The 24,770-nt window shown below is 62.5% G+C and overlaps 1 protein-coding gene across 3 annotated transcripts; it reads right to left on the bottom strand.

The window, feature by feature from the left end:
- Positions 1-66: 66 nt before the first annotated feature.
- On the bottom strand, positions 67-24,434 carry NUMA1 (nuclear mitotic apparatus protein 1). 3 transcript variants are annotated; one of them, XM_049823060.1, is made up of 26 exons: positions 22,878-23,235; positions 19,948-20,020; positions 19,251-19,339; positions 17,061-17,140; positions 16,213-16,295; positions 16,044-16,124; positions 15,654-15,738; positions 14,724-14,868; positions 13,967-14,124; positions 13,157-13,274; positions 11,502-11,619; positions 10,982-11,122; positions 10,468-10,590; positions 6,669-9,956; positions 6,385-6,426; positions 4,841-4,909; positions 4,598-4,708; positions 4,285-4,503; positions 4,014-4,171; positions 3,638-3,881; positions 2,325-2,604; positions 2,066-2,202; positions 1,686-1,901; positions 1,213-1,323; positions 923-1,090; positions 67-811 (listed from the first exon to the last, which is right to left on the bottom strand). In XM_049823060.1, exons 1-26 carry the CDS (start codon positions 23,210-23,212, stop codon positions 776-778), a joined length of 6,708 nt encoding a protein of 2,235 aa, XP_049679017.1. In that variant the 5' UTR covers positions 23,213-23,235; the 3' UTR covers positions 67-775. The 3 variants fall into 3 exon arrangements, with proteins under 3 accessions (XP_049679017.1, XP_049679018.1, XP_049679016.1); XM_049823061.1 differs by lacking the exon at positions 22,878-23,235 and adding an exon at positions 24,412-24,434 and having other exon boundaries at positions 67-1,090; XM_049823059.1 differs by having other exon boundaries at positions 67-1,090; positions 22,878-23,238.
- Positions 24,435-24,770: the final 336 nt, after the last annotated feature.

Raw genomic sequence — 24,770 nt, 5'->3', positions numbered from 1 at the left:
AGCCAGCGTATGTGGCCCACGAGCACACAAACAGCTCCTGGGAGGAACAAACCAGGAACATCCAGAGCAGGAGAAAAATACAATTTATTTACAAGTAGAAACACTTTAAAAATGCCACCTCACCCCACCCCTGCTGAGGGCAGGAACAGGCAAGGGGGAGCTGGGATCCTGCCTGGGGCTGCGACTGCAGGTAGGGTGGGTGTCAGTCCCTGCCCTGCTGGGGCTCGGCCCCCCCCATCCGCAGGGGCTCCCAAACACAGGGAGGAGTGTGGTGGCCCTGGGGACGCTCCATCCCGCCTCTGTCCCGGTCCCTGGGGCTGCAGGATTCCCCCCCACCCCGCCCAAGGAGGGCTCAGCCCCAGTCTGACATAACCACACAGCAAGGGCTGGTGCTGTGCACAAATATCGGGGTCACCCTCTGCACTCCACTGCCTGCACCCACGGGTGGTTCCAGCCCACAGGCAGCCCCCGGGGGAACAACCCCCTCCCGGCCTCATCCCCTGCACATCCCCCCTGCCCTGGGCTAGGTCCTAGGTGGGTGCAGGAGCAGGGTGATGCTGGGTGCAGCAGGAAGGGTGCTGGGGCCCTGCCACATTTTGGGGGAGCCCCAGGGGCATCGGTGGGACGTGCGGGGCAGTGTCACGAGGGGAATGTGGCCCCATCTATTCCTCCCCTGGTGCTGCTGGGACCTGGGGACATGCCTGTAGCACTGGGGGGGGGGGGGGGGGGGGCGGGCAGGGAGAGGCGAGGGGGCAGAGCGGGGGACAGGGGAACCTCAGAATTTCGTGTCCTTGAGTGATCGGCGACTGGCCTGGAAGGGACAGAGCAGAAACGGGACGTTAGCGACTGTGACCAACCCACCGCCAGAGCCCTGGGGGTGGCTGTGCCTGCTCTGGGACCACGGGGTGCTGCTGGTACCTACCTTGCCCTTGGGGGACTTGGTGGTGGCGATGCGGGGCGAGCGGCGGGCACTGCCGCGGGGCGAGTTCTTGGTGGTGGTTTTCCGGCCGGCTGCCCGGCGCAGCAGGCTGTTCCCCAGCTTCTTTGGGGTATTGAGGATGCTGAACGCCATTGACTGGCGTCTCTCAGCCTGCAGAGGAGGACACGGGACCGTGAGCTCAGGGCAGGACAGGGGGGGTCCCTGGTCCCCCCCACTTTTTCCTCTCTGGAGCTCGCTGCTCCAGGTCCTACTGCCCGGCGTGAGCCCCTCACCTGCTTGCTGGGGGCTTGCTGCTCGCTCCTCTGGCTGACCTGGGAGCTGCGCCGCTCACTGCGGTCCCGGGGGGTCTGGGGACGTGGGAAGCAGCTGGTCGGCTTCTTGGACTGGAAGAGAGGGGACAAGCCAGGACTGTCACCTGGGGAACAAGAGCCCTAGGGCCACCCTTCCTGGGGAGCTGGTGGCAAGGAGGGGAACTGAGGGGCTGCGGGGAGGGGATGGGGACGGGGATTGAGGGCAGCAGAGCCTGGGGAGTGGTGCAGGGAAGGCGGAAGGCAGAAGGCTCAGACCTTCACCGCTTGAGCTGCCTCCTGCCAGCTCTACCCCAGGAGAAGCCATTCCCAGGGGCCCAGCAGCCCCCTCCACATCTGGAGAACATCTGCAGCTGTCCACCACTCCCCTTTGTCCCCAGCCTGGCTCCTGGGGAAGCTGGGGACCAGCCAGGGTGCTTGGAGCAGGCTCAGCTCACCTCGGGGGTGTCGGGGCCCTGGTGGGACTCATCCGAGAGGCGCTTCCTTTGCTGCCGGGTGGTGATGCCGCCGGCCCAGACCGTGCCCAGGGTGTTGCGCCGGGTGGCTGTGCCGGTGGCGATCTGTGAGGGCTGCATGCTGGCACGCCGCAGCGTCTCCTTTGGGTCGCCTGTCTTCATCTCCTCGTCCGTGATGGTCCCCAGGGAGTTGGAGGGCTGGGGAGGTGATGCAGAGGTGTTGCCGAGGGGTGACCATCAACGTTCCCCCTGGCCCCGTGTGCCCCCAGGGCTGCCCGCCAGCCTGTCTCCGTCCCCCTCACCCCCTCCTGCGGGCAGCAGAGGCCGAGAAGGGGCAGACCCTTCGTCCCCGCTCCCCTTACCCTGCTCTCCAGGGGATAGCAGGTCTTCAGGTGAGGCGGGCAGGCTCGGTTACGCTGCTGTAGCTCCGCAATGCGGTTCCAGTCATCCAGCTGCTCCGGCTCATCCTGGCATGTGCCCAGGTAGATGCTGCTCCGGCCTAAACCCAAAGCAGGGAGGGCTGAGCGGGGGTCCTAGGCAAGAAATGCCCCCTCCCACCTCCCCAAGCCAGGACAGAGTCTCCCATCCAGCAGCCCAGCCACCCAACCTGCCCCCATGTACCGAGGCTGGAGCTGCTCCCCCCCTGCAAGCGTCTCAGGGAGCTGCGAGTGACCGGCCGGTAGCCAGGGAGGCCCAGCAGTGCCGAATTGCCGGGGGTCTCCTGCGGGGAGGAGGTTTCCAGCTTGACAAGGGAGTCCTGGGAGGGGAAGCTGGTGAGGGAGCGGGTGGAGGTGGCTGAGCGCAGCCGGCCTTTGCCAGGGGCGATGTTCGGGGGCCGTGCCGCTGGGATGCTGCAGAAGGAGACGTCGGCGCTGTCTGGTTCCTCGGTCTTGGCCTGTTTCTGGGAGGAAGAAATCCAGAGATCATAGAACCATGGAACGGTTTGGGTTGGAAGGGACCTTTCAAGGTCATCTAGTCCAACCCCCCTGCCATGGGCAAGGACATCTTCAGCTAGACCAGGTTGCTCAGAGCCCCGTCCAACCTGACCTCAAATGGGTCCAGGGATGGGGCATCGACCACCTCTCTGGGCAACCTGGGCCAGTGTTTCACCACCCTCAGCATAAAACATTTCTTTCTTATATCTAGTCTGAATCTACTCTCCTTTAGCTTAAAACCATTACCCCTTGTCCTATCGCTACAGGCCCTACTAAAAAGTGTGTCCCCATCTTTCTTATAAGCCACCTTTAGGTACTGGAAGGCTGCTATAAGGTCTCCCCAGAGCCTTCTCTTCTCCAGGCTGAACAACCCCAACTCTCTCAGTCTGTCCTCCTAGGAGAGGTGTTCCAAGCCTCTGATCATTTTCGTGTCCCTCCTCTGGACCTGCTCCAACAGGCCCCTGTCTCTCCTGTGCTGAGGACCCCAGAGCTGGATGCAGAACCGCAGGTGAGGTCTCACCAGAGCGGAGCAGAGGGGCAGAATCCCCTCCCTCGACCTGCTGGCCACGCTGCTGGTGATGTAGCCCAGGACAGTTGGCTTTCTGGGCTGCGAGCGCACACTGCTGGCTCACATCCAGCTTTTCAAGCCCCAAGTTCTTCTCTGCAGGGCTGCTCTCCATCCCCTCATCCCCCAAGCTGTATGGATACTGGGGATTACCCCCACCCAGGTATAAAACCCCCCAGCCTGTCCCAGGGTGACCCTTGGCAGGGACTGGAGCAGCCCATGGGGTGCTGTGACCTGCGGCTGCCCGGCTGCTGTCCCGTGGGGTAAGAGGCAAAGAGGAGGGGAGGAAGCAGATTAAAAGCCATCCTTGTCTTTGCCTCTGGTCCCCAGAGAGTCCCCAGGCTGCAGGGCACAGCAAACCGCACGTCCCTGTCCTCAGCACAGAGATCCTGCCCCACGGATCCCTCCCTGCCCCGCACCCAGGGGCCGCTCACTTTCGTCATGGTGATGTTGATGGTGGTGCGGCGCCGGGCCGAGCGGGTCTTGCACCCGGAGTCAAGCGAGAGGTCGCCCAGGGAGCCGGCGCTGCTCTCCAGCTGGGACCGCGTGCGGCTGGGGATGGGGGTGAAGTAGAGGCTCTCCAGGGACTCCACCTTGCGCGGCAGCCGCCGGGACACCGGCGACTCTTCGCTGCCTGGTGGCACCGCCGAGGCCTCTGACTGCGAGCGGCCAGGCTTCCTGCAGAAACGGGGCACAAGGGCAGTGCTGACCAGCCTACCGGGCCATCAGGGAACAGAGAGGACTGGGGACACCAGGGTGTTGTGGCGCTGACGGCAGGACGGACTGCGCCAAGCCATGGCATGTCGGTACCTGGTGGAGTTGAGCGGCTGCGCTTCGTCGAGGCTGAGGTCGAGGCTGTCGGCGCTGAGATCCGCAGGGTTCTGGCGGAAAGTCTCCCGGCCCTTCAGCGTGTCCGTTGCCACCTGGAACTTGCCGAGCTCCCGTAGCTGCCGATCGGCAAACTCCACCTGGGTGGAAAGCAGGGAGGGTTGGATCCTCCAAGCGAGCCGGCAACGGAGGCAAGGAAGAGGAGGAGGAGGAGGAGGAGGAGGAGGGTGAAGCCCCGCTGCACCGTGCCCACCTGAGCCTCCAGGCTGCGGACCTGGCTGGTGAGGTTCCTGCAGCTCAGCTCCGACTCCTTGGCCTGCAGGATGCTCTGCTGCAGCTCCTTGGCCAACCTCTCCGATTCTTTCCGGAGCTCCGTGTTCTCCTTCTGCAGCTGCTCCATGGCCTTCAGCTTCTCCGTCAGGTCCTGGTTCTGCTGCTTCTTTGCATCGTAGTAAGTTTTTGCCTTCTCCATCTAGGACGTCAAGGAGAGAAAACCCATCGAGCTTCCCCGTGGCGTGCTGCCCAGGAAGACGGGGATGGCGGGGCCGTGCCAGCCCCTGGCATACCTGGCCCTTGTAGTGCTCGGCTGCCTGCTCCTTCTGGGCGAGCTGCGCCTGCAGCTCTGCCACCTTCTCCTGCTGACGGGTGGTCTCTGCCTGCAGCTCCCCTTCCAGCACCTGCGGACAGGGAAGAGACCGGCTCAGAGGCACCCTGCACCCCCACCTTGCCCGATTGAGCCCCCAGGGCAGCCACCAACAGCTCCAGGGCTGTCCAAGAGCTCAGCCCCCAGGTTTTTGGTCCCTGTTTACCTTAACTCTCTGCTGCTGGGTTCGGGTGGTCTTCTCATGCTGGGTCAGCTTTTTATTCAGCTCCTCCACCTGGAAAAGCATGGCTCAGTGAGACCAGCTCAAGCCACAACACTCCCAGCTACAACCCTCCCGTGGAGAACCACATCCCTCCTCTCTGGCCAGCGCCAGGGGCAGGACCAGGAGGAGGTTTCCTGGCCCGGGGGGGCTGTTCAGCAGTGCCCACTGCCAAGGAAGCTCCAGGCTGTGCTCCCCAGCCAGCAGCACAGCCAACCACCTCACATTAGTCTCTGCGGGGAGGAGGTTTGTGCTACCCAAGCGTAAGGAGCAGCTGGAAGCGGAGCCGAGACCCCTTTAGGCGGGCGGGCGAGGGAAGACGGTGCAGTTACGCAGTGCCCTGTCCCTGGAGCAGACATTACTGCTGCCAGCTGTTTGTTTTCGGGGTAAGAGCAGGATGCCCAGCCTGCCACGGGCATCCTCCATGCCAAACCTCAAGCCACGCAGCTCGAGGGGGGCCCATGCCCGCTTTGGGGGGAGAGGCATCCCACCCCCAAGGGGATGCTGCTGCGGTTCGAGAGTGGAGGGCAGCTGCTTGCAGCTCGCTCAACGCTCCTGCAGGACATGACACCACGGAAGGTCCGAGGACCAAGGAACTCCACGAGGACCCCAGCCATGGTGGGAGCCCCAGGCGTGGGCAGGCGGCTGGTAAATCCTTCGGCAACGAGTGCGCTCACCGCCTGGGTGACTGCGAGCTGCGGTCCCGCAGGTCGGCTGTCACTCTTGGCAAGGGAAGATGGCTGCCAGACCCAGGCTGCTGCAAGCTCCTGCCCAGCCTGGCTGGGCTCTCCCTGCTCCAGGGGACACTCAGTGGAGACCCCAGCCTCACCAGTCACAGCCATGAGGCCTCTGTGGTGTCCCTGAGCAGCTCAGGCTGGGACTGGAGGGGGCAAACTAAGCTGGGCAGGGAAACAGGGCTTTTCCAGTGTCATTTCCCAAGTGCTAATCCACACCACGACTGTGACTGATGCTTCAGCAAAGCATCCCACCTCTGGCCACATCTGGACTGCACAGCCCTCTCCTCCCAGCACCAGCCGTTCCTGCCAGCTGGGCGAGGAGCTGAACCTCAGTTAAAGAGGGTGGGAAAAAGGGATGGACAGAAGGAATGGGGTATCCCAGCTCCCCCCAAATCCCCTCTCTCTGAGGACAAGGTATCACAGGAGGTCCTGTGTCAAGGAGCCCTAGATGCTCTCGACAGCCGGTCACCGCCAGCGTGCTGCCTGCGGCGTGCCCCAGGGCCACACTGCGAAGGCGAGAGCGAGAAGCCATGTGGAGCCACGGGCACCACTGAGTGGGCAGGCGGCAAGATTGGACCCCCGTTCCTAATCCATGGAAGCAAAGGCGCAAGTGCAAAGACCCAGAACCAAGCACCCCATGGCTGAGTCCCCACCGCAAACAGTTCACGAGAGAAGGCAGCTCCGGTGGGAAGCGGCAGCAGCTAGGGCCATGCACCGTCACCTTTTAAGCAGCCAGCACTTCACACGCGTTACCTGCTTAGCTTGTTCTTTCCGAAACACTTCTAGCTGCTCCACCTGCGAACACAAAAGGCAGAAGTGAGTACGTGGCCAGGACAGACTGGGCTGCCTTTCCCAGGAACGCCCGTCCCCTTCACACCTGAGCATCGCTTGGGGAGCACGTCCCAGACCCCCAACTCCTGGGCTGAGCAGGAGGACGAGGATTCAGGGGTGCGGAGGAGACCAAATGTGCCCCTTTTCCCAGAGGGCTCCCCCCCTCCACGCAGCCCGCCCGGCAGGGAGGTCGCAGGAACCCCTACCTGAGCCGTCAGCCTCTGCCTCTCCTCCAGCAGCTTCCTCCTCTCTTCCAGCGCTGCCGCCTTGCTGCTCTCGTACTCGTTACTCATCGCCTCCAGCTTCCGCGCCGCCTCCTCCGCCTCCCGCCGACTGCCGGCCACCAGCTCCTCCGACGCCGACCGCAGCCGCTCCAGCTCCCGTGCGTGCCGCTCCACGGCCTGGCCAAGCTCTGCCTTGAGCCGCTGCTGCCCACGGCTCCGGCTCTCGCCGAGCCCACGGTTCTCCTCGGCCAGCCGAGCGTTGGCCTGCTGCAGCCCCGCCAGCCGCGCCGCCTGCTCCGCTGTCTCCGCCTGCAGCCGCTGGATAGCCCGATCCTGCTCTGCCGACCGCTCCCGCAGGGAGGGCACCTCGGCCACTTCCAGCTTGGCCCGTGCCAGCTCTGCTTGCAAAGCGGCCAGGGCTTTCGCCCTCTGCTCCAGGTCCTGGCGGTGCTGGGTCTCCAGGGAGGCACGCTCAGCCTGAAGCTGCTGGCAAAGGTGTTTCAGCGCCGGCAGCTCCCCGGCGAGCGCCTGGGCACTGCTGAGCTCCTGCTGCAGGGCGGCGAGGAGCTGCTCCTTCTGGAGGCACTTGTCTTGGCAGACCTTCACCTCCTGACGCAGCTCGTCCTCCCGCTCGCTCTGGCAATGGCGGTCCCTCTTCAGGGCCTCGATGGCCAACCGCTGCTTCTCCATCTCCTCCTGGCACCGCTGCACCTCCACCTTCATGAGTGAGCACCTCTCGGCCGCCCGGGAGGCAGCGGTGGCCATCTCCGTCTGCAGCACCCGCAGCCTCTCCTCCAGCTTCTTGCTCTTCTCCGACTCAGCGACAATCAGGCGCTTCAGCTCTTTGCTCTCCCCCTCCTTCTCCGTCACCTGCCGATGGAGGATGGAGACCTCGTGCTCCAGGCTGCCGATCAGGCTGTTCTTCCTCTCCATCTCCTGGACGCACTGGGACACTTGCTCCTTCCAGCTCTCCTCCGACCGGCCCTTCTCCTGCGCCACGGAGCGGAGGGATGCCAGCTCCTTCTCGGCAGCGGTGATGGCGGTTTTGCTCTGGATCAGCTCCCTGCCCTTCTCCTGCAGCTCCTTCCGCAGGGCCTCCACGGTGCCGTCATGCTGAGCCTGCACCGACCTCGAGGCCTCCAGCGACTTTTGCAGCTCCGACGCCTTCTCCTTCTGCTGGGCTGCTTCCCTCCTCAAGGCCTCCAGCTCCGCTTGCTCTGCTACCGCCGCCTCGGCCGCCGCTCGCTCCAGGGTGGCCATAGCCTCCTGCTGCTCCCTGCACTTCTGCTCCAGCTCCTCCACTTTCAAACGAAGTGCCTGGGTCTCCTTCAGCTTCTCCTGGTAAAGGTCTTGGCTTGAGCCGGATTCCTGCTCCCTGTGACGGGTCTTCTCTTCCAAGCTTTTGAGGGACATCTCCTTTGAGCAGGTGGCCTTGACGCTGTCCCCCTCCGTGTCCCTGCTCCGGGTGGCCTCCGAGAAGCCCTGCAGCTCGTTGTCTGCCTTGGGTGCCCGCTCCTTGGCCGCCTCGGCTGAGGCGAGCTCTCCTTTCAGCTTGCTGACCGTCTTCTGCAGGTCCCTCAACTCTTCGCCCCGCAAGACATTCTTCCGGCGGAGCTCATCCAGCTCCCCCTCCTTCTCCTCCATCAGCTCCCGGGACCGGGCCAGCTCCTCCCGGTGCACCGACCGCTCCACCCTCTGCTCGTTGAGGGAGTTTTGCAGCTGCACCTCCAGCTCTGCCTTGCGGGCTCGCTCAGCAGCGCAGTCCGCCTTGGCCCGTTCCACCTCCTGCCGCAGGCATTCGGCTTCCTCCTCCCGGTGTGCCAGGTCCCGATGGTGCTCCCGCAGCATCTCCTCCAGCTTGGCGCCCAGCACGGTCAACTCTCCAGACAGCTTCTTAACCTCCGCCTCCAGCTCCAGCTCCCGCTGCCTGCCGGCAGCAGCCACCCGGGACAGCTCTGCCTCCGTGCTCTGCAGCCGCTCCACGGCAGCTTCCAGCTCCTTGGATTTGAGCTTCTCCTGGGAGAGCTGCTGGGAGACCCCCTCCAGCGCCTCAGCAGCTCTCCGGGCATCTGCCTCCAGCCCGGCCGCATGCTGGGCTGTGGCTTGCTCTGTGATGGCTATCTTTTCCCGCAGGGAGGAGACCTCGGCCCTCAGCTTCTGCTCCTCGCCCTCCTTCTCCTTCGCCCACGCCCGGGCACTGGACAGGTCAGCCTGGAGGACAGCCAGCCTCTCCTGGTGCTCAGCAGCCAGGCGCTCTGCCCGGGCCTCCAGAGCGGCTGCCTTCTCCTGCTCAGCCTGCAACCGCTGGCAGGTCCGGCCGTGCTCCCGGCTCAGCGCCCGCATCTCCTCCTCCAGCCGCCCGCGCTCTCCATCTTCCCCTTTGGCAGCAGGGGAGGCTCCCATCGGCTTCTCCCGGCTCTCCTCCAGCGCCCGACGCTTGGCAGGCTCCTCACCCCGCTCCTGCAGAGATGGTTCCCGGCCCTGTGCCAGCTGCTGCCTCTCCGCCTCCAGCTCGGCGATCCTGGCCAGGCTGCCCTCCAGGCTCTCGGCCGCCCGCCTCTTCTCGTCCTCCAGGATGCCCTCGGTGTTCCGCAGGGATTCCTCCAAGAAGAGCAGCCGCTCCTGCAGGCGGGTGTTCTCCCGGGCCAGCCTCTCCCTCTCAGCCAGCCTCTGCTGGCTCTCCTTCAGCCTGCCCTCCAGCTCCCGCAGCTGGGCTTTCAGCCCCTCCGCTGCTCCCTGCTGCCGCTGGGCGCCGAGCTCGAGGATCCTGGCTTCCAGCTCACCAACCTTGCGGCTCAGCTCAGCCTTCTCTTCCTGGCTGGCATCCTGAGCCTGTGCCATGGCCTGCAGCTGGCTGCTCAGGGACGCGTTGGCCTCCTGCAGGTGCTGGAGCTGCTGCAGGGCAGAGTCCCTCTCCCGCAGAGTCTTCTCGTGCTGGGCACTAAGGGCAGCCAGCCGCCCGGCCTCCCCCTCACTCCTTGCCTCAGCCTCAGCCCCCCGGCCCCGTAGCGGGGTGCCCTGGGGCTCGCCAGCCTCTCGTGCCCGCAGATCCTGCTCCAGCCTCTCCCTGGCCCGGTGGCTCTCAGAGAGGGAGTTCTGGAGGCTGGCGACGAGGCCACCCAGCTGCTGCTTCTCCTCTTCGAAGCGGCTGCGTTCAGACTGCAGGGCTGCCTCCCGCAGCTGCTTCTCCTCCTCCAGCCGCAGAACGGTGGCCTGGAGCTCGGCCCCTTTAGTGGCAAGGCTGGATACCTCCTGCTTCAGCTCTTCCAGCTGCAGAGAGAAGGAGGGGGGGGGGGGGGGGGAACAAAACACAGACACCCCCAGGCGTTACTCAAGCTGCATCCAACACTCTCACCAGAGACCCACATGCTGCATCCCAGCAGGAGCTGCCCGGCACCTGCCTTCCCTCCCAGCAAACCCGGTGCACCCCAGCACACCCCACTTTCCCCTTAGCCTTGTGCTGCTCTGCTGTCTCAGACCAAATGCCTTTTCTCACCGTGCAGGAGCCTCTCCCTCCACAACCGACCTGTGCTATGGGAGGCTGGGGGAGCCAGCAGCTACCTGGGAGTGGTATTCCCAAATTCAGCACAAAAGGAGCTCCCACAGAGTGCTCAGCCCCACAATCCCTGTCCAACAGCAGAGAGCAGCTGGCTCTGCCCCACACAGCTTTGCTGTGCATCCCCCCAGCACCTGCCGCTCTCCCCAGCTAGAGGAGTTTTCCATCCAAGCACTGCCTGCCCTCACTGCAGGAGCCAGAGTCTCACTCAAGACACAGCCATACCTTTAGGATGTCCCCCATGACCTCTCCCTTCTCCTGGGCACTGCAGTCCCCCAGCTTGGCCAGCTGGTCCTCCAGCAGAGAAATCTTCCCCTGGAGAATCTCGATCTTCTCTTCTGAGCATTTCTGGGGACAGAGACACGAGTCTAAGCATGAAGCGACGCGAGGGAACCAAGCAAGGGGCAGTGCAGTCACCCAGCTTTAATCGACACCAAGCTTTCCGGCAGCTTTGTCTCAGCAGGCTTAGGGCTTCTCTCCCTGCTGGGAGGACAGCAGCCTGTCCCACCATGGAGAACCCTTCCCAGGAGCAGGGAGAGACTCCCCACGGGAGCCAGCTGTTGCACAGCCTCTCCCCGTGTGCTGGCATAGATGGGCAGGAGGCTCCTGCCCACTCCACCCTGCCTGCAGCCGTCAGGGCATGAACCAGCCCCAGGAGACATCCCCCAGCCAGGGGGGCTACGGGTGCAGCAGAGCAGGGGGCACCCACTACCCAGGTGGGACCCCAGGGCCCCCTCACCTTCTCCTGCAGGGCAGCACGCAGCTCGCTCTCCAGCTGTCCCTGCTTTTCCTGCGACTGCGCCAGGGCCGCGTTGTGCTCCTCCGAGAGCTCATTCAGGGCTTCCTGCAGCTGGACCAAGTGGCTGGCGATCTCCCGCAGCTGTGGAGGGAAAAATCCCCCATCCCAGTGGAGAGTCAGAGAGCGCCCACGCTGCCCAGGGCTCAGCTCATGTCCCCTCTCCCCAAGCACTGGGCACCGCAGCATCCATGGACATCCCAGGTCCTGAGTGCCCATGCCCTGCACCTGCAGCACTGCATGCAGGCAACTCTACCCGGCCGCTATTTCCTCCACTACGGTTTCCCTTTGGATCAGGATCTGGAGCCCAAAGCAGGCTCGGTCACGGGGTCAAGGTCACACAAGGCCAGTGGCAGAGCCATAAGCAGCTGAGCAGCCGTCACTGTCATCAAATCCTTCCCCCCTGGGCCCCAACACAAACGACTCGGCTGTGGGGACATGGAGAGGACACAGTGCCCCATACCTTGAAGGAAAGATCCCCGTTCTCCTCGGAGAGCTGGTTGATTTTTCGGTCCATCTGGCCTTTTTCAGTCTTGAGGTCCTGGCACTGCTTGAGGGCCTCGTGCAAGCGCACCATCAGGCTGCAGGAGAGGAGGTCGTTATGCTGCGGCTTAGTGGGGCACAAACAAGGCAGGTGAGGACATTGCTGGGGACAGATGCTGCTGGATATTGCTGAGGAAGCTAAGGTACCAAGGTATCTCTGTGCCGTGGTGAGAAACTACCACAAATTCAGCTCTAAACTGGATCCTAATACATCACAAAGTGGAGCAGGGATAAGCGGCATTTGTGCTTTGCGTGAGCACAACCGCTCAGAACCGAGGGCAGAGGCAGCTGCAGGACTCCAGACACCCCTCTGCAAAGTGAAATAAGTGAGGAAAGGACAAAAAAGGCACAGCACCTGCCAGCAGAGGCTGGGCATCCTTCCCAAGTAAATATGTCACTGCACAGGGACAGGGCAAAGACTGGGACACAGCGTGGCAGGCAACGGAATTCAAGTGCGTGACACAGCCCAGTTCAGATCCAATCAAATTGGATCAAACTGGAGGGCTAGAAGCTGGAGAAGGGGCTGGGGTCAGGAGCTGCAATATCACCCTTACAGCTTTCAGTGGCACAGAGTCTATCCCAGGCAGGCAAGACCCACGCAGGCAGCACACCCTTTTCCCACAACAGGAATAGCAGTTCCCATGCTGGTTTTAGGGTAAGGAGAAGGCTGTCAGAACACACTGCATCGTTTGGGACTGGCTCCCTGCCCGCTGTGATAAAAACGGGCTACAAGCCATAATTGGCCCAACCATGAGGTGCAGCGTGCTGGCTGGCACAACCGTGTCCTGGGCTGCATCAAAAGCAGTGCGGCCAGCAGGTCAAGGGAGGGGATTCTGCCCCTCTGCTCTGCTGAGACCGCCACCAGAGCACTGCATCCAGCTCTGGGGTCCTCAGCACAGGAGAGACTTGGACCTGTTGTAGTGGGTCCAGAGGAGGGACAGAAAAACGATCAGGGGGCTGGAACACCTCTCCTAGGAGGACAGGCTGAGGGAGTTGGGATTGTTCAGCCTGGAGAAGAGAAGGCTCCGGGGAGACCTTATTGCAGCCTTCCAGTACTTAAAGGGGGCTTATAAGAAAGATGGGGACAGATTTCTTAGCAGGGCCTGTAGCAATAGGACAAAGGGTAATAGCTTTAAACTAAAGAAGCATAGATTCAGACTGGCTATAAGGAAGAGATTTTTTTATGATGAGGGTGGTGAAACACTGGCCCAGGTTGCCCAGAGAGGTGGTCGATGCCCCATCCCTGGAAACATTCAAGGTCAGGTTGGACGGGGCTCTGAGGAACCTGATCTGGTTGAAGATGTCCCTGCCCATGGCAAGGGGGTTGGACTAGATGACCGTCATTTAGTCATCTAGATGACTAGATGACCCAAACTATTCTATGATTCTGTGACTGCCGAAGCCATCTCCTCCTTGGGGCGCAGCTGCAGAGGAGGTAGCAGAGAACAAGAGGAGGTTTGCCCTCACCCCTGTTTAGTGCATTGCTGGGAAAGAGACAAATGACATGGAGTCCAGGGACGTGGGAGTGACAAGGACCAGCCTAGAAGGAGGGAGCGGACGTCCCCGGAGGATTACCTCTCGTTCTTCTCCCTCAGCTCCTCCATTTCCTTGGGCTCCAGCTGGTCTGCAGCTTGCTTCTCGTTGAGCAGAGCCAAGCGATCAATCCGCTGCTGCATCATGGTGATCTGAGCCTCTGAGGAGGGAGTGAGAAAGGGCCCGTTACCATCTTTTTATGTCACCTGAACCCCCCCAACAGCAGAGTGGAGGATGCCTGTCCTTCTCCCAAGCTGGTGAGGAGCCACTGCACAGAAACCCTTTGCAGCAGAAGACAGAAGAGCCAGGCTGTGAGCACTGCTGCTCAGCATGGGTGTTGCTTCAGTCATGGCTTCTGTTGCCCAGGATATGTAAGGAAGAGGGAAGAAGGAACCTGCAGTCTCCACATGCGCCTGGGGAAATCCCCAGTGCAGAGAGTGTTTTAGATGTGGATGCCGAGACTCCTACGCCTGCCAGCCTGCTCCAAATCATTTGGCAGGGGGACAACCAGCTATCTCCAAGAGGTGCTCAGAGTTGTTACAACAGCATCAGAGCTGTCTTGGCTCCCATCAGCAAGGCTTTCTGCATAACCCTTTGTTCCAGACTAACAGGCAAGGGTCCCCTTGGCCCACTATGGAGCAAGGCACAGCAAACCCCAAGCTACCTTATCTGCTCTGGGAAGCAGAAAAGCTCCAAAGCCACGATCTGTGCTCACCTGGGGTCTGGCAGGATGGACTGTGCATGAGCACAGTCATGGTGGGGTCAAAGCTGTAACAGAGTCACAGAAACCAGGCGAGGTGCCAGCCCTTGAGAGCCCTCCCCACGCCCCAGGACATCCCACTAGCGACTGACCCTTCTCTGTGATGAGCTTGCGATTCTCTGCCAGCTCCACCTCCAGCTCATCCCGGTTCTCTCTCTCAACAGCCAGCTGCTTCTTCAGCCGTCGCAGCTGAAACTGGGGGGTCTGCATGACATCCCCCATGGGCGAGGATGGAGAGCCGGAGAGCGTGCTGTAGAGAGGCACACCACATAACTCAGTTATCCGGAGCCAACAGCGGGGCACAGTCCCTCCCCACGCAGCCAGACCCGCTCTGGTTCCCCCATCTCAGAGGCAGGTTCAGAGCAATAACTCTGATCCTTGTCGCCTGAGCAGAAAGGCCACTCTCCTCATCTCGATTACAGTAACACCAGCCTCTAAAGGTCTGGCATGCACATACAAAACCAGTCCCAGGGCAAAGCATCCATCTCCCTTCCCACCATAGCTGGAGCCCCACCACACAGCATTCACAGCTTGCTAGAGAGAAACTCCTTTAGCACATCCAGCAGCGACACAAGCCTGGTCCTCCCAAAGCTCTGGGAAGTGTCTGTGCTCATTAGGCTGAAACGAGCAAGGCTAAGAGGAGTTAATTACAGCCTGACCTCACCCCACCACAGTACATCCCCATATCAAGCCTGAGGAGTTTGCAACAGGACAGCACCGTGGCAGAAAGGGGGTCTCTGTCAAGTCAGCATGCACCCTGGCTACATCTCTGGGTCCCAGCAGCTGCCTTGTCCGTTCCTGCCCCCCCTTCCCTCACCCCCCCCAGCAGCCAAGAGGCTGGGGACATACTTGTTGGCGCCGGAGGAGGAGGAAGAGGAGGAGGAGGCAATCTTCTGCAGTTCCAGGAAACGCACCTCTCGCTTGTGCGGGAGGGAGAGCAGCGGGGAGTGCTCCTCAGAGCTGCTGCTGGATGCACTGGACGAGGATGGCGGCGCTGGAAATCACAAGGGAGAAGCAAGTTGTGATCTTCACGTTAATACCAGAAGGGAGGGTTTAGCACCTGAAATCCCAGGTGCGCAGGGACCACAAATTCCAGCGATCAGCCCAGCCGAGAAAGCCATAAACCTGCCTTACATCCCTGTCCTGCCAGTTCCACGGTCCTGCCCTGGCACTCCACTCCCACCACAAAGCTGTGGGCATCCCACCTGCCTTGCTCCTCCAGGGAAAGCGGCATGCACCACAAAAGCTGGGATGCTGCCGAGTGGGAAGAGCCCAACAGGTATAAGGCAGCCCTACTCTTAAAGAAGAGCTTACAAGGAACCATGTCATAGTGCTCAGTCCTGGGGTGCAGGGATCTGGATGGTGTTGCTGCTCTTATGGCTTGGCAGCTATAGCAGCACAAACGGGGAAAAAAGCCCAATGTTTTTATGCTCTAGAAAAGGCTCATCCTTGCTGGTTAGGTGCTACCGGCATGGGAGCTGTATGGAAAGATGCCAGCAGTGCTCAGAACCTGGAGCTGTATGGAAAGATGCCAGCAGTGCTCAGCACTCGCAGTATCCCACTGCTGCTCTCTGCAAGGTTATGGACTGTTTCTGTCCCACTCTGAGCTGGCACTTGGACATCACTACAGCAATCATGTTAACCTGTCGGTCTTACCAGGGCACTGAATTGGTGCCAGCTAGGAGAAAAACGTGCCCAATGACTGCTCTGCCTGCACAAGGCTTGGCCCATTACTCCAAGCTAGTGCCACAGCAGAGGCAGCCAGGGCCTGGCGCTCACCTTTCCTCTGCAGAAACGTCTCCAGATTCTCATTCAGGCTCTCCTCATTGTCCAGCACAAATTTGAGGATCGATGCCAGCTCAACCTGTGTCGGAGGAGCCACAGGGTCAGCAACTCTGCTGCAGCAGCTGCGGTTCGCAGGCAGAGTGGTGTCAGCCAGGCAACGACCACAGCAGGCTCGGGGCAGCGGGCAGCTCCCTGCCTGCCCGTGCCTGCGCTGGCAGGTAGCCACACTCACAGTCACAAGCCTTTGATTGCCCAGAGCACTGCAGCACCCACCCCATCTTTCAAGGGCACCCAAACACGAGGGCAGGTCTCAGAACACACCCGACAGGCACCTCCGCTCCCCCCCACACCCCTGGTCCGGAGGGGCAACCCAGAAGGAATTACCTGAGTCTTGTAGTCAAACTCATACCACTCCCTGGGGCTCTTGCAGCTCATGGAGGTGTGATACAGGAGCAGCACGGCCACCTGGAACGAGGCAGGTAAGCGTTACCGACCCCAAGTCGGTCACCGGCACATCAGTGCCGGCTAGGAATAAAGCGTGTCTGGCAGTTACCTTGGCCAATGCCAGTTCCTCTCCCTCCAGCAGTTTCTGTGCCGAGACCAGGTTCTCCGTGGCCGATTTGTGCTTGCAGTGCTCTGCAACGTGAAGCAGGATTCCCAGTCACGCAGGAGTCCCTGCCGCTGGGCACGCTGCCTGCCAGCCCGTGGCATGTGTCCATCCCCCGTGGTGACGCGCTTGAGCTGAGAGGCACCGTGATGCATCCCCAAGGAGAAGGGGCACAGGCAGGGAGGCACAGGGCAGGCTGGGCTCCAGAGCTGAGCCCCCAGTGCTCAGCCTCTGCCATTAACTCTGACGGGGGCTTCTTTCCCCTCTCTGACAACTTGCCCCTGAGTCCCAACCTCCCCACCTCACCCTCGGCATCAGTCTGCGCCTTTTGCTCCTCCACCACCAGCCCAAACCGAGACCCATCTATGGAGGGTGGGATATAGTGTCTCCCCTTCTAAGGGAGGCCAAGCAAAAGTACAAGAGACTTCCCATATCTCTTCCCAGGGTTCCTACTCAGATAAGCATTTTCCAGCAGGATTTGAGCAGCTTGAGGCCAGGCACTGGGTGAGGAATGCTGCCCCAAAGCAGCATCACCAGAGCAGCCACCAGCACCCTGCCCTTCACCCCCTGGACTTCCTTTGCAAGCCCGGGCTCCAGCAAGGATATCCATCGGGAAGCTTTCCTTCCCGCACGCTGCCACAGGGTCACGGCAACTCTGCCTGCACCTCGTGAAGCTGCTGATGCAGCGGGGGGTCACTTGGGGGAAGGGGAAGCCTGCAGACACAAGACCAGACCCCTGCAGGGGTGGGGGGCACCGAGCAGGGGCGGCCGCTTCCCCCAGCGGAGGCTCTTACTCTGCAGGAAGCCACGGATGAAGGAGATCCTCTCTGGCAGCGGCTGCTCCAGCACAGACTCCCCCTCCTCGCTCCTGTGGCTAGAAGAGTGCATGGGTTGCGTTAATGTTTTGCCGAGGGATTTAAACGAATGGTGCTTTTTTTGCAACAGAGCTTGCCGAGCGAGGGACTGGCTCTTGGGCAACGCGATGCCAGCCTGCCCTACGCCCTCATGCCCGGGCGGGTGGTGAAGCAAAAGCCAACGACGCCATGCCTGGGAGCAGGCGCAGACGCTCCCCGCAGCCCCAACAAACATGGCTGCGTTTGGTGAGCAGACGGAGCCGGGCAGCTGGCCCCCCCGGAGCGTGTGCCGGAGCACTGCCGACCTCCGCCGCTTCCTCCTCTGCCTGCCAGCCCCGGCATCCGGCACGGCAGAGGGAGCCGGCGGCATCCCCGCCAGCCGGGGAGGCACCGTGGGGGCCGGGGGTCGCACGTGGAACCGGGTGCTTTTCTTGCTATCGCAAAGCGTCACCATTTTGGAGACACATGCGGACCCCGCTCCCCTCTGGCTTGCTTGCCCTGGAGCCCACGCTGGATTTTGGAGCGGGGGAGCTGAAGCTGTCTTTTGTGGCTCTTATTCAAGACCATGCTCTTCTCAACAGCTGCCAGCTCAAACAGAGACCGTGTGCCTAAAACCCGTGCCAGCTGTGCCCGACCGGCACTGCTTTGGTACCTTTGGTTACTCCCGGGGTGCTGAAAGCAGGGACTTGGCCCTGGGAAGGGGCTGGCATGAGGATTTTCTCATCCTCACGGATTTCCCAGCCTGTCTCCTGGTGCTGTGGGGAGCTCCTCAGCTCAGCTGGCTGCCATGGCGGCCCCCCCACTTATCAAGCTATGGTCAGGCCTGTTTAGTGAGCACATGCCGCTGGTGATCCCAGCTAATCTGAGCTGGAGCACAGACCCAGGAGATTAACCAGGTCTGACTAAATATATCCCCGGTGCAGGCGGCTCCTTCCTCCCCACCCACCACAGGCAGATCCCTGCTCCGAGCAGGCTCTTGTTACACCGTGCAGGAGGTAATTATAGCAGACAGGCTCCCACAGAGCCTCCCGCCGGAAGGGTTTGAAAGCAAAGCCGCGCTCGGCACTGAGCGGCAGCCTCACGCCCTCCCAATTTGCCTCACCAGCTCATTAACGACGCACAGCCAGAGCAGAGCGTGCTTGGTCCTAGCTCCAATGCCCATTATGGCTTGCAGGTTTTAATCGCCCTTGCTCACAGGCAACGAATGCAGCTCCTGATGGAGGCTTTTCTTCCACTCCTGCCCAGCCACCCTGGCTCCTGGGACAGAGCAAACAGACTCCATCCTGCCCGTATCATACTCGGAAACAGCCTGATGTCCCCAGAGAACAGGAACGCTTCATGGGGTGGGAGCTGTCATTCTTTAGGCTGCTTTACAGACGCAAGGCTTCCTCAGGATCCCGAGGCTGCGGCTCAGGAAAACTTGCTGGGCTGTTTCCTCACCCGAGCAGTATTTATGGAAATAAAGCATCTCCCACGCAGCTCCGGGAGCCCCCGCACTGCTGGTATCAGCCCTCGGCTCTTTGCTTCGATGCCAGGAGTAAGCCCAGACATCAGTGCCAGATGTGATAGCAAGCCTCAAATGATAGAAACTCTGGCTAAAATCCTACCTGGGCAGCTCCACAGGCAGACCCCGGCCACACAATGGGCAGCCCCTGCCTGCAGGGCAGGCAGTGGAGCAGACCCTCTCCCAGCTACCTCGAGTAGGTTTGTTCTCGAGCCTGAGCTGCAGGCAGAGCCCTGGTACATCATCTACGTATGGAGGCTTCCAAGGAAGGCAGACGAAAAGGTTCATCGTCCCACACGCAGTGGGTTTACGTGCAAAGGAGCCACAGTATGAAGACACAAGCCCTGCGTTTCATTGCAATGGGTTTCAGAGCACACCTGGTGGCAAGTGCTGCTTACGCAGGTGCTGTTGCTTTACCGGACCCTCACATGCAGGAGCCAGAGATCCAGCATCAGGTCTGCCAGGACCCCCGCTCCCACCCTGCCCAGAGAAGGACCACGCTTGCAGCTGGAGGAGACTCCTGGGAGCCGAGGCTGTGGCTCCGGGAGGCAGCCCAGCACGTGCTTGCTGCCGCCTTCCAGCCAGCCAGGTGCTTCGGAGAACACATCCCAGCTCCTTGTACTCACATTTTGTTGATGATCCTGATGAAGATGCTGCAGTCCTGGAGCTGTGACAGATCATTGAGGGGATCAGTACAAACTTTTGTGCTGTTCACCTAGAAATGGGGTGAGATGGTCAGAAGGCAGAAGCCAACACCATGCCATGCTGTGCCACCCACCACCTCCCAGTCCTGGCAGGGGACAGCAAGACCAGTCTGGGTGTGAGAGCAAAGCCAGCCCTTCCAACCACCCCTGCCCTGTCCAGGCAAAAGCTGAACGCAATCCCCATGACTCCACAGCCAGACAGGCCGGCATGGGTCTCGATTATCACACTGCGATGCTTCGCTTGGACATGGCACTGTTTCGTGAGGCAGATCCAAAAGAACCTTTATGGTCCAGCTGCTGCTCACTTCCCAAGCCTGCTGCCTGCTCCAGGCTCGGCTCTGGATCCCGGGCAGTTTCCACAGCCAGACCAAGCTGTTCCGGCATTTCTGGTTACTCAACAGGAACAGTGAGCAAGGCTTCTCCTGCAAACACCCACCTGCCCGGGAATGGCAGGGACTCAGCCGCCCCAGGACCTGCCCCGGCCACAATCCCTCCCTTGACTGGCCCCGGCATCATGCCCCCAAGGAGCTGCCGGTGCCGGCAGCAGCTGGGACCCACCCCAGCAGCATGTCCCACCTACGGAGCAAGCTATGGCAGAGGAGAGGGAGGGAGGCTTTACCCAAGTGAGGAGAGCCGCGGCTCTCGCACCGTGAAGAGGCATCTTTGCGAGGCTGCCAGGTGACTGCCCGGACCTAGGAATGCCAACAAAGGGGAAAAAAAAAAAAGGCAATTAAGGCCAAACACAGTAATTACATTAATATACAGCTTGCACACAGCACCAGGCATTCATGTCTGTCAAGGGAGGATCTACCCACTGTGCCTGGCCGGCTGTGGGCTGTACGGAGGTGAGCAGCCGACATCCTCCTGCTTTTCAGCAGGCACTGAGCAGGGAGCAGCACAGCCGAGCAGCAGCCAGGTCCTCTCCCACAGCCCCCCGGGATTTACCCCCGGAGATCAGGATCCTGACGAACAAGGCTCAAGGGAAAACCGCTGCTCAGGCTCCTTGTAGCCAGCACCTCCTGCTGTGCCTCCTTCCATCCCCCTCACTCTCAAACTTCTCTGAAATTTCTTTTAAGAGAAATTTAAAGGCCTGGCACCCCAGGAGCCCGCTCCAATCCCATGCCCAGGCAGGTCCCCCTCGCCACTGGTTTCAGCCCAAGTCACCCAAGGAGGAGGGCAGCGTCCCATCAGGCCAGTCTTTCAGGTCACAGCATGGCAGCACAAAACAACCGGTCGTGGCTCGGGCCAGCTGGCACCGGCGGCTGCCATCACCCCAAGGGATCCTGCCCGCCAGCCTCACCGTGGGGCACCACACGTGGCCGAGGCCTTCTCCATGGCTGTGCTGAACCACTGGGTTCCTCTGCCTGTGGCAGGCTGGAGGCAGGGAGCCTGACCTGGGCATCCAGCGGGCTCTTGGTACAGAGGCTGGCAGCTCATCAGCACTTGCTGCCCACCCAGGGATGGCATTCCCCCTGCCGCCAGTCACGGCTGAGAGCCGGTATCACTGCCGGGAAGCCCCAGCATGCCAGGAAAATTCACCTCCCTCTAGAAAACATGAGCACCAACTTTAGAGAGAAAGGCAGCGTGGTTCAAAGCACAAAAATCTGGCATGTGTAGGGATGCCATGCCAAGAGCCACGGTGGTCCTGCGGGATGGGCAAGAGCAGGAAAAAGTCCCCCAGCACTGTGCCAAGAGGCAGTCGGCCCCAGCAGGATGAAGCAGCTACAGATCACGGCATGGCCCTTGGGGAGCAGAGGGGGACCGGGGAGCAGTAGCAAACAAGCACCCAAACTGGGCAGGTCAGCTGGCTCTGGCCGAGAGCATGGTGGGAGCCATGGAGAATGCAGCAGGATGCCAGGACTTGACAGGGGGAGGGATCTCCCGCAGACCTCATGGTGGAAGGAAATTTAAAAAGAGAAAGAAAAAGGAGGGAACCCAGGTGGCTGGGTGGCCAGAGCCAGCCCTGCCTGCCCAGCAAGGGGCTGAGCTCCCACCGTGGTACTGCCTGCAGCAGCTCTGGCTTCCTCCCAGCTGTGTGGCCACCAGCCCCCAAAACACTGGCAGGGTGGGAACCGGGATTCCCTGGTCACCCACCTCCCCAGCTGCCATGACCCTCGGGGGCAGGCAGGCTTCCCGCTCTGCCCCTGGCCGGGCACCGCCGTTGGGGCTGGAAGGAGCCTGCAAAGGTCACTTGGCCCCAAACAAGCCCAGCGAGGCAGCAGCCAAGCCGTCGGAACGCTGCCAGCTTCCCTGCCCGCTGCCGACGGTGCTAAGGAGAACCACCTGCCGGGGTGGGGAGGTGGGGGGGGGGGCCCAGAATCCGCAGCCGTTCCCAGGAGCGCCCAGCACACCACGGCCACTGGCCGCAATGGCTTTGGGGGGACACAGAGCTCCCACCGCCTCCGTGAGCTCAGCTGGGAAGTGCGGGACCCTTGGCGGGACGGGTCCTCCCTCCCTCCAATTTGGCTAAAAACCCACTCCTCTGCCCCGCAGCTGCAGCATACAGCCTCTCGGCACCCACCACCCCTCCAGCCCCATGGCCGGGGGTGCAGCGTGCCTAGGCCAGGATCTTTCCCCAGAAATCCACCTGAAGCCTCCGGGCAAAACGTGCGTGCCAGCACTGAACGTAGTCTTCTACCACAGAGGGCCACATCCCACTGAGCACACCCCACCAGGACCGAGCTGGATTTTACCAGAGCCTGTCTGCAGAAGTGCCGGTGCCCGGCTCCTGCCCTGCTCACAGCCTGACTCATCGCCGGCAATGTCGCCTTCCCCGAGCCATGCTCGCCGGAGACAACAACACAACCCTCCGTGGGGACATGCTGCTCATGCTACGCCTGGATCCGTGCGATGGCAGACGGGAAGCGGTTGGGGAGCCCGGCGTGTCGGCACAAAGCACGGCAGCAGCCATGAACACTTTCCAACCGCATATCCGGGGAGGGGAGCAGGGTGGGGGGGGGGTCAGTGGGGAAGGGTCCCGTTGGACGAGGCGGGGGGACACGAGCCCCGGCGGCGGTGACGGCCACGGCAGCATTGTCCTTCGCCTCTTTCCCTCAGCGCCCGCTCCGGTCAAAACACGGCGTTACGCAAGCCCGCGCCTCCAGAGCTCCCGAAGCGCCAACCTGCCAGAGGGACGCGCCCGCGGCCCCCCCAGCTATCCCAGGGCAGGGGGTCCCGCTGCAGGAAGAGCCTAGCAGCTCACCCAGGCAGGGTGGGCGACCCACAGCAGCCCCCTCCCCAGCCCAAGGCCGGCGTGGGGAGGAAGCGGTGAAAGGTGGGGGGGAGGGGGGGGGGGTGTCACAGCCACCACCCCGGAGCCTGAGCTCCCGGATGTTGGCGAACCCAACTGGGCCGCCCGCGTTCCGACGCGAGTCAGGGATTCGCACCTTGGGGGCTCGCGAGGCGCCGGGGAGGGAACCACACGCTGCGGTGAGGCGGCGGGGTTGGGAGACGGTAAGCTTCGCCTCCCCCGCCTCCCTCCTCCTCCTCCTCCCTGGCCCTCTTGAAAACAAACAAGGAAGACGGATAAAGTCTTTGTTTGGGCCTTACCGGGGGCGCGCAGCAGCCGCTGTCGGCGCGCGGGGTTTAATCCGCCATGAGCGCTGGCAGCCGGGGAAGGCCAGAGAGCCAGCGGCCACGCACAAAAGAAAAGTTGTTGGGCTTCTCTTCAGCAGGGCTGGCAGGCGACGGTTCCCCTTCCTGGCCCTGGGCCACCCCACGTCACCGCGCGAGGCCGCGCTCGTTAAAGGCGCACGGCACAGAAAGCTGCTGCCGCTGCTGCTGGTGCGGCCGTGGGGAAGCGACGACGTCTGACCCTGGCCATGGGTACGCTTGCTGCCGTCACCCTGGGTGACAGAAGGCTGGCAGGGCTGGCACAGACCCATTCCCGGCCCCAGCGTGATGCCAGCACCGGCACCGTTGGCTGCTGGTGGGGAGCGGGGGGGCTCAGCGGGAAAAGGCACTGGGGGTCCCTTCTGCCAGCCCCTGTCTCCTGCTAACCCAGCTGGAGCCATGTGCCGACTGGATCCTGAAAAATTCCCCCCCTTGACACGCCCCCCCCCCAGCGGCCACGGATTTGACGGGGACCGGAGCGATGCCGCAACCCATCGCTGGCAGAGATGCCAGCGAAGGCAGCTGGCTGAAGGGGCTGCGGGACCCCTGCCTTCCACGGGGAATGGCAGCTGCCAGAGCCCTGCCTGCACCCAGGGACCCAGCAGCCTCCTGGGGCTGGCAGGCAGTGGGCAAGGAAGGGACGCTCGTCCCTCGCTGTTGATCTGGAGACTCTCGGGAACCATCCCTGGGGTGTTTGGGCTGCCCCGAGCATGGCGCTCACCGCACCAGCCGGGAAGGGGCCGAGGAGCACGGTGTGCCACAGAAAAAGTTCTTTTAAACTAGCTCCGGGGCAGGGGGCAGCAGAAGAGCCGGTGGCAGGGACCTGACTGCTGAACGCCACTGGCAAAAGCTCAGGCTTCCCAAAACAGCCGGGAACCAAAGGGAGACACCCACGAGCCCCCACGCTCTGGCTGGGACCACCCCCCCGGGGAGGGGATGCCGCTGAGCTTGGCCGGAGACTAATGGGAGCTGGTGGCGGGAGCTTTTCCTACTGGATCGGGAGGCAAGGAGGCGCCTGGCCAGCGGACGTCGTGCGGACGAGGCGCAGCCGGCTCGGCACACGGCAACGGGCAGCGTGAGGCGATCCTGGCAAACTGAGCCGGGCCGGTAGCCGGCGGGTACCGGTGGGTACCGGCAGCCTGCGCAGGCCTTTCTCCGGCACGGCACCGATCCAGTGCCCGGTGCTGGGCCCGGTGAGGACCTACTTATCAGGGGTTCCTCTGCCGCGCCCCACAGACGGTGTGAAGGGAGGGGAAGGAGGGGGAGGCTCAGCCCCACCGACTGGCGCAGCCAGGCCCCGGCGAGCACCGGGCCCGGGATGGCGACACCAGGGGAGTGGTACCGGGGCCCAAGCCCCCGCTGTAGGCTGCGGGAAACACTGGGCCCGCTGGGGATGGACATGGACATCCCCATCCCCATCCCCATCCCCATCCCGCTCCTCCCCAGTGCCCCCCCGTCCCCGTCCCCGTACCGTGCCGGGGCCGTCGCCGCCTCCTCCCGGATTCAAACGGTAGCTCCCGCCCCCCCCGCCTTCCTATTGGCCGCCGGCGGGGCGGGGCGCGTCACGTGGGAGGGGTGGGCTGTGCCGGGGGAAGGAGGACTACGAATCCCGGCGGCCCCCTCGCGGGGAGGGGCGGGGAGGCCCGGGATCTCGCGAGAGCCGCGGGGAAGGACGGGAACGGGTTGCCGTGGTGACGGCGGCGCGCGAGGGGACGGGGGGCGGCGGAAGGTACGGGGACACGCGTGGGGACGGGGGTGTCCGTGGGAGGGGAGTCCCCTGGGGGTGAAGGGACACGGGGGGGGGGGTGTCTCCCGTGGGGGGGTGGGAGG

This window comes from Accipiter gentilis, chromosome 19, assembly GCF_929443795.1.
Source record: "Accipiter gentilis chromosome 19, bAccGen1.1, whole genome shotgun sequence".
Taxonomy (NCBI): Eukaryota; Metazoa; Chordata; class Aves; order Accipitriformes; family Accipitridae; genus Astur; species Astur gentilis.
The sequence above is the reverse complement of the archived record's forward strand: the minus strand, read 5'-3'. Positions and strand labels throughout refer to the sequence as shown.

Excerpts from the sequence above, each read along its gene's own strand:
- NUMA1 (XM_049823059.1), bottom strand. The coding sequence starts at position 23,212 with ATGGGTCTGTGCCAGCCCTGCCAGCCTTCTGTCACCCAGGGTGACGGC. Across the intron at positions 10,591-10,981 it reads GTGCTGCCCTGCAGGAGAAG|AAATGCTCAGAAGAGAAGAT; the intron begins GTGAGGGGGCCC and ends CTCTGTCCCCAG. Across the intron at positions 2,605-3,637 it reads TCAACATCACCATGACGAAA|AAACAGGCCAAGACCGAGGA; the intron begins GTGAGCGGCCCC and ends TCTTCCTCCCAG.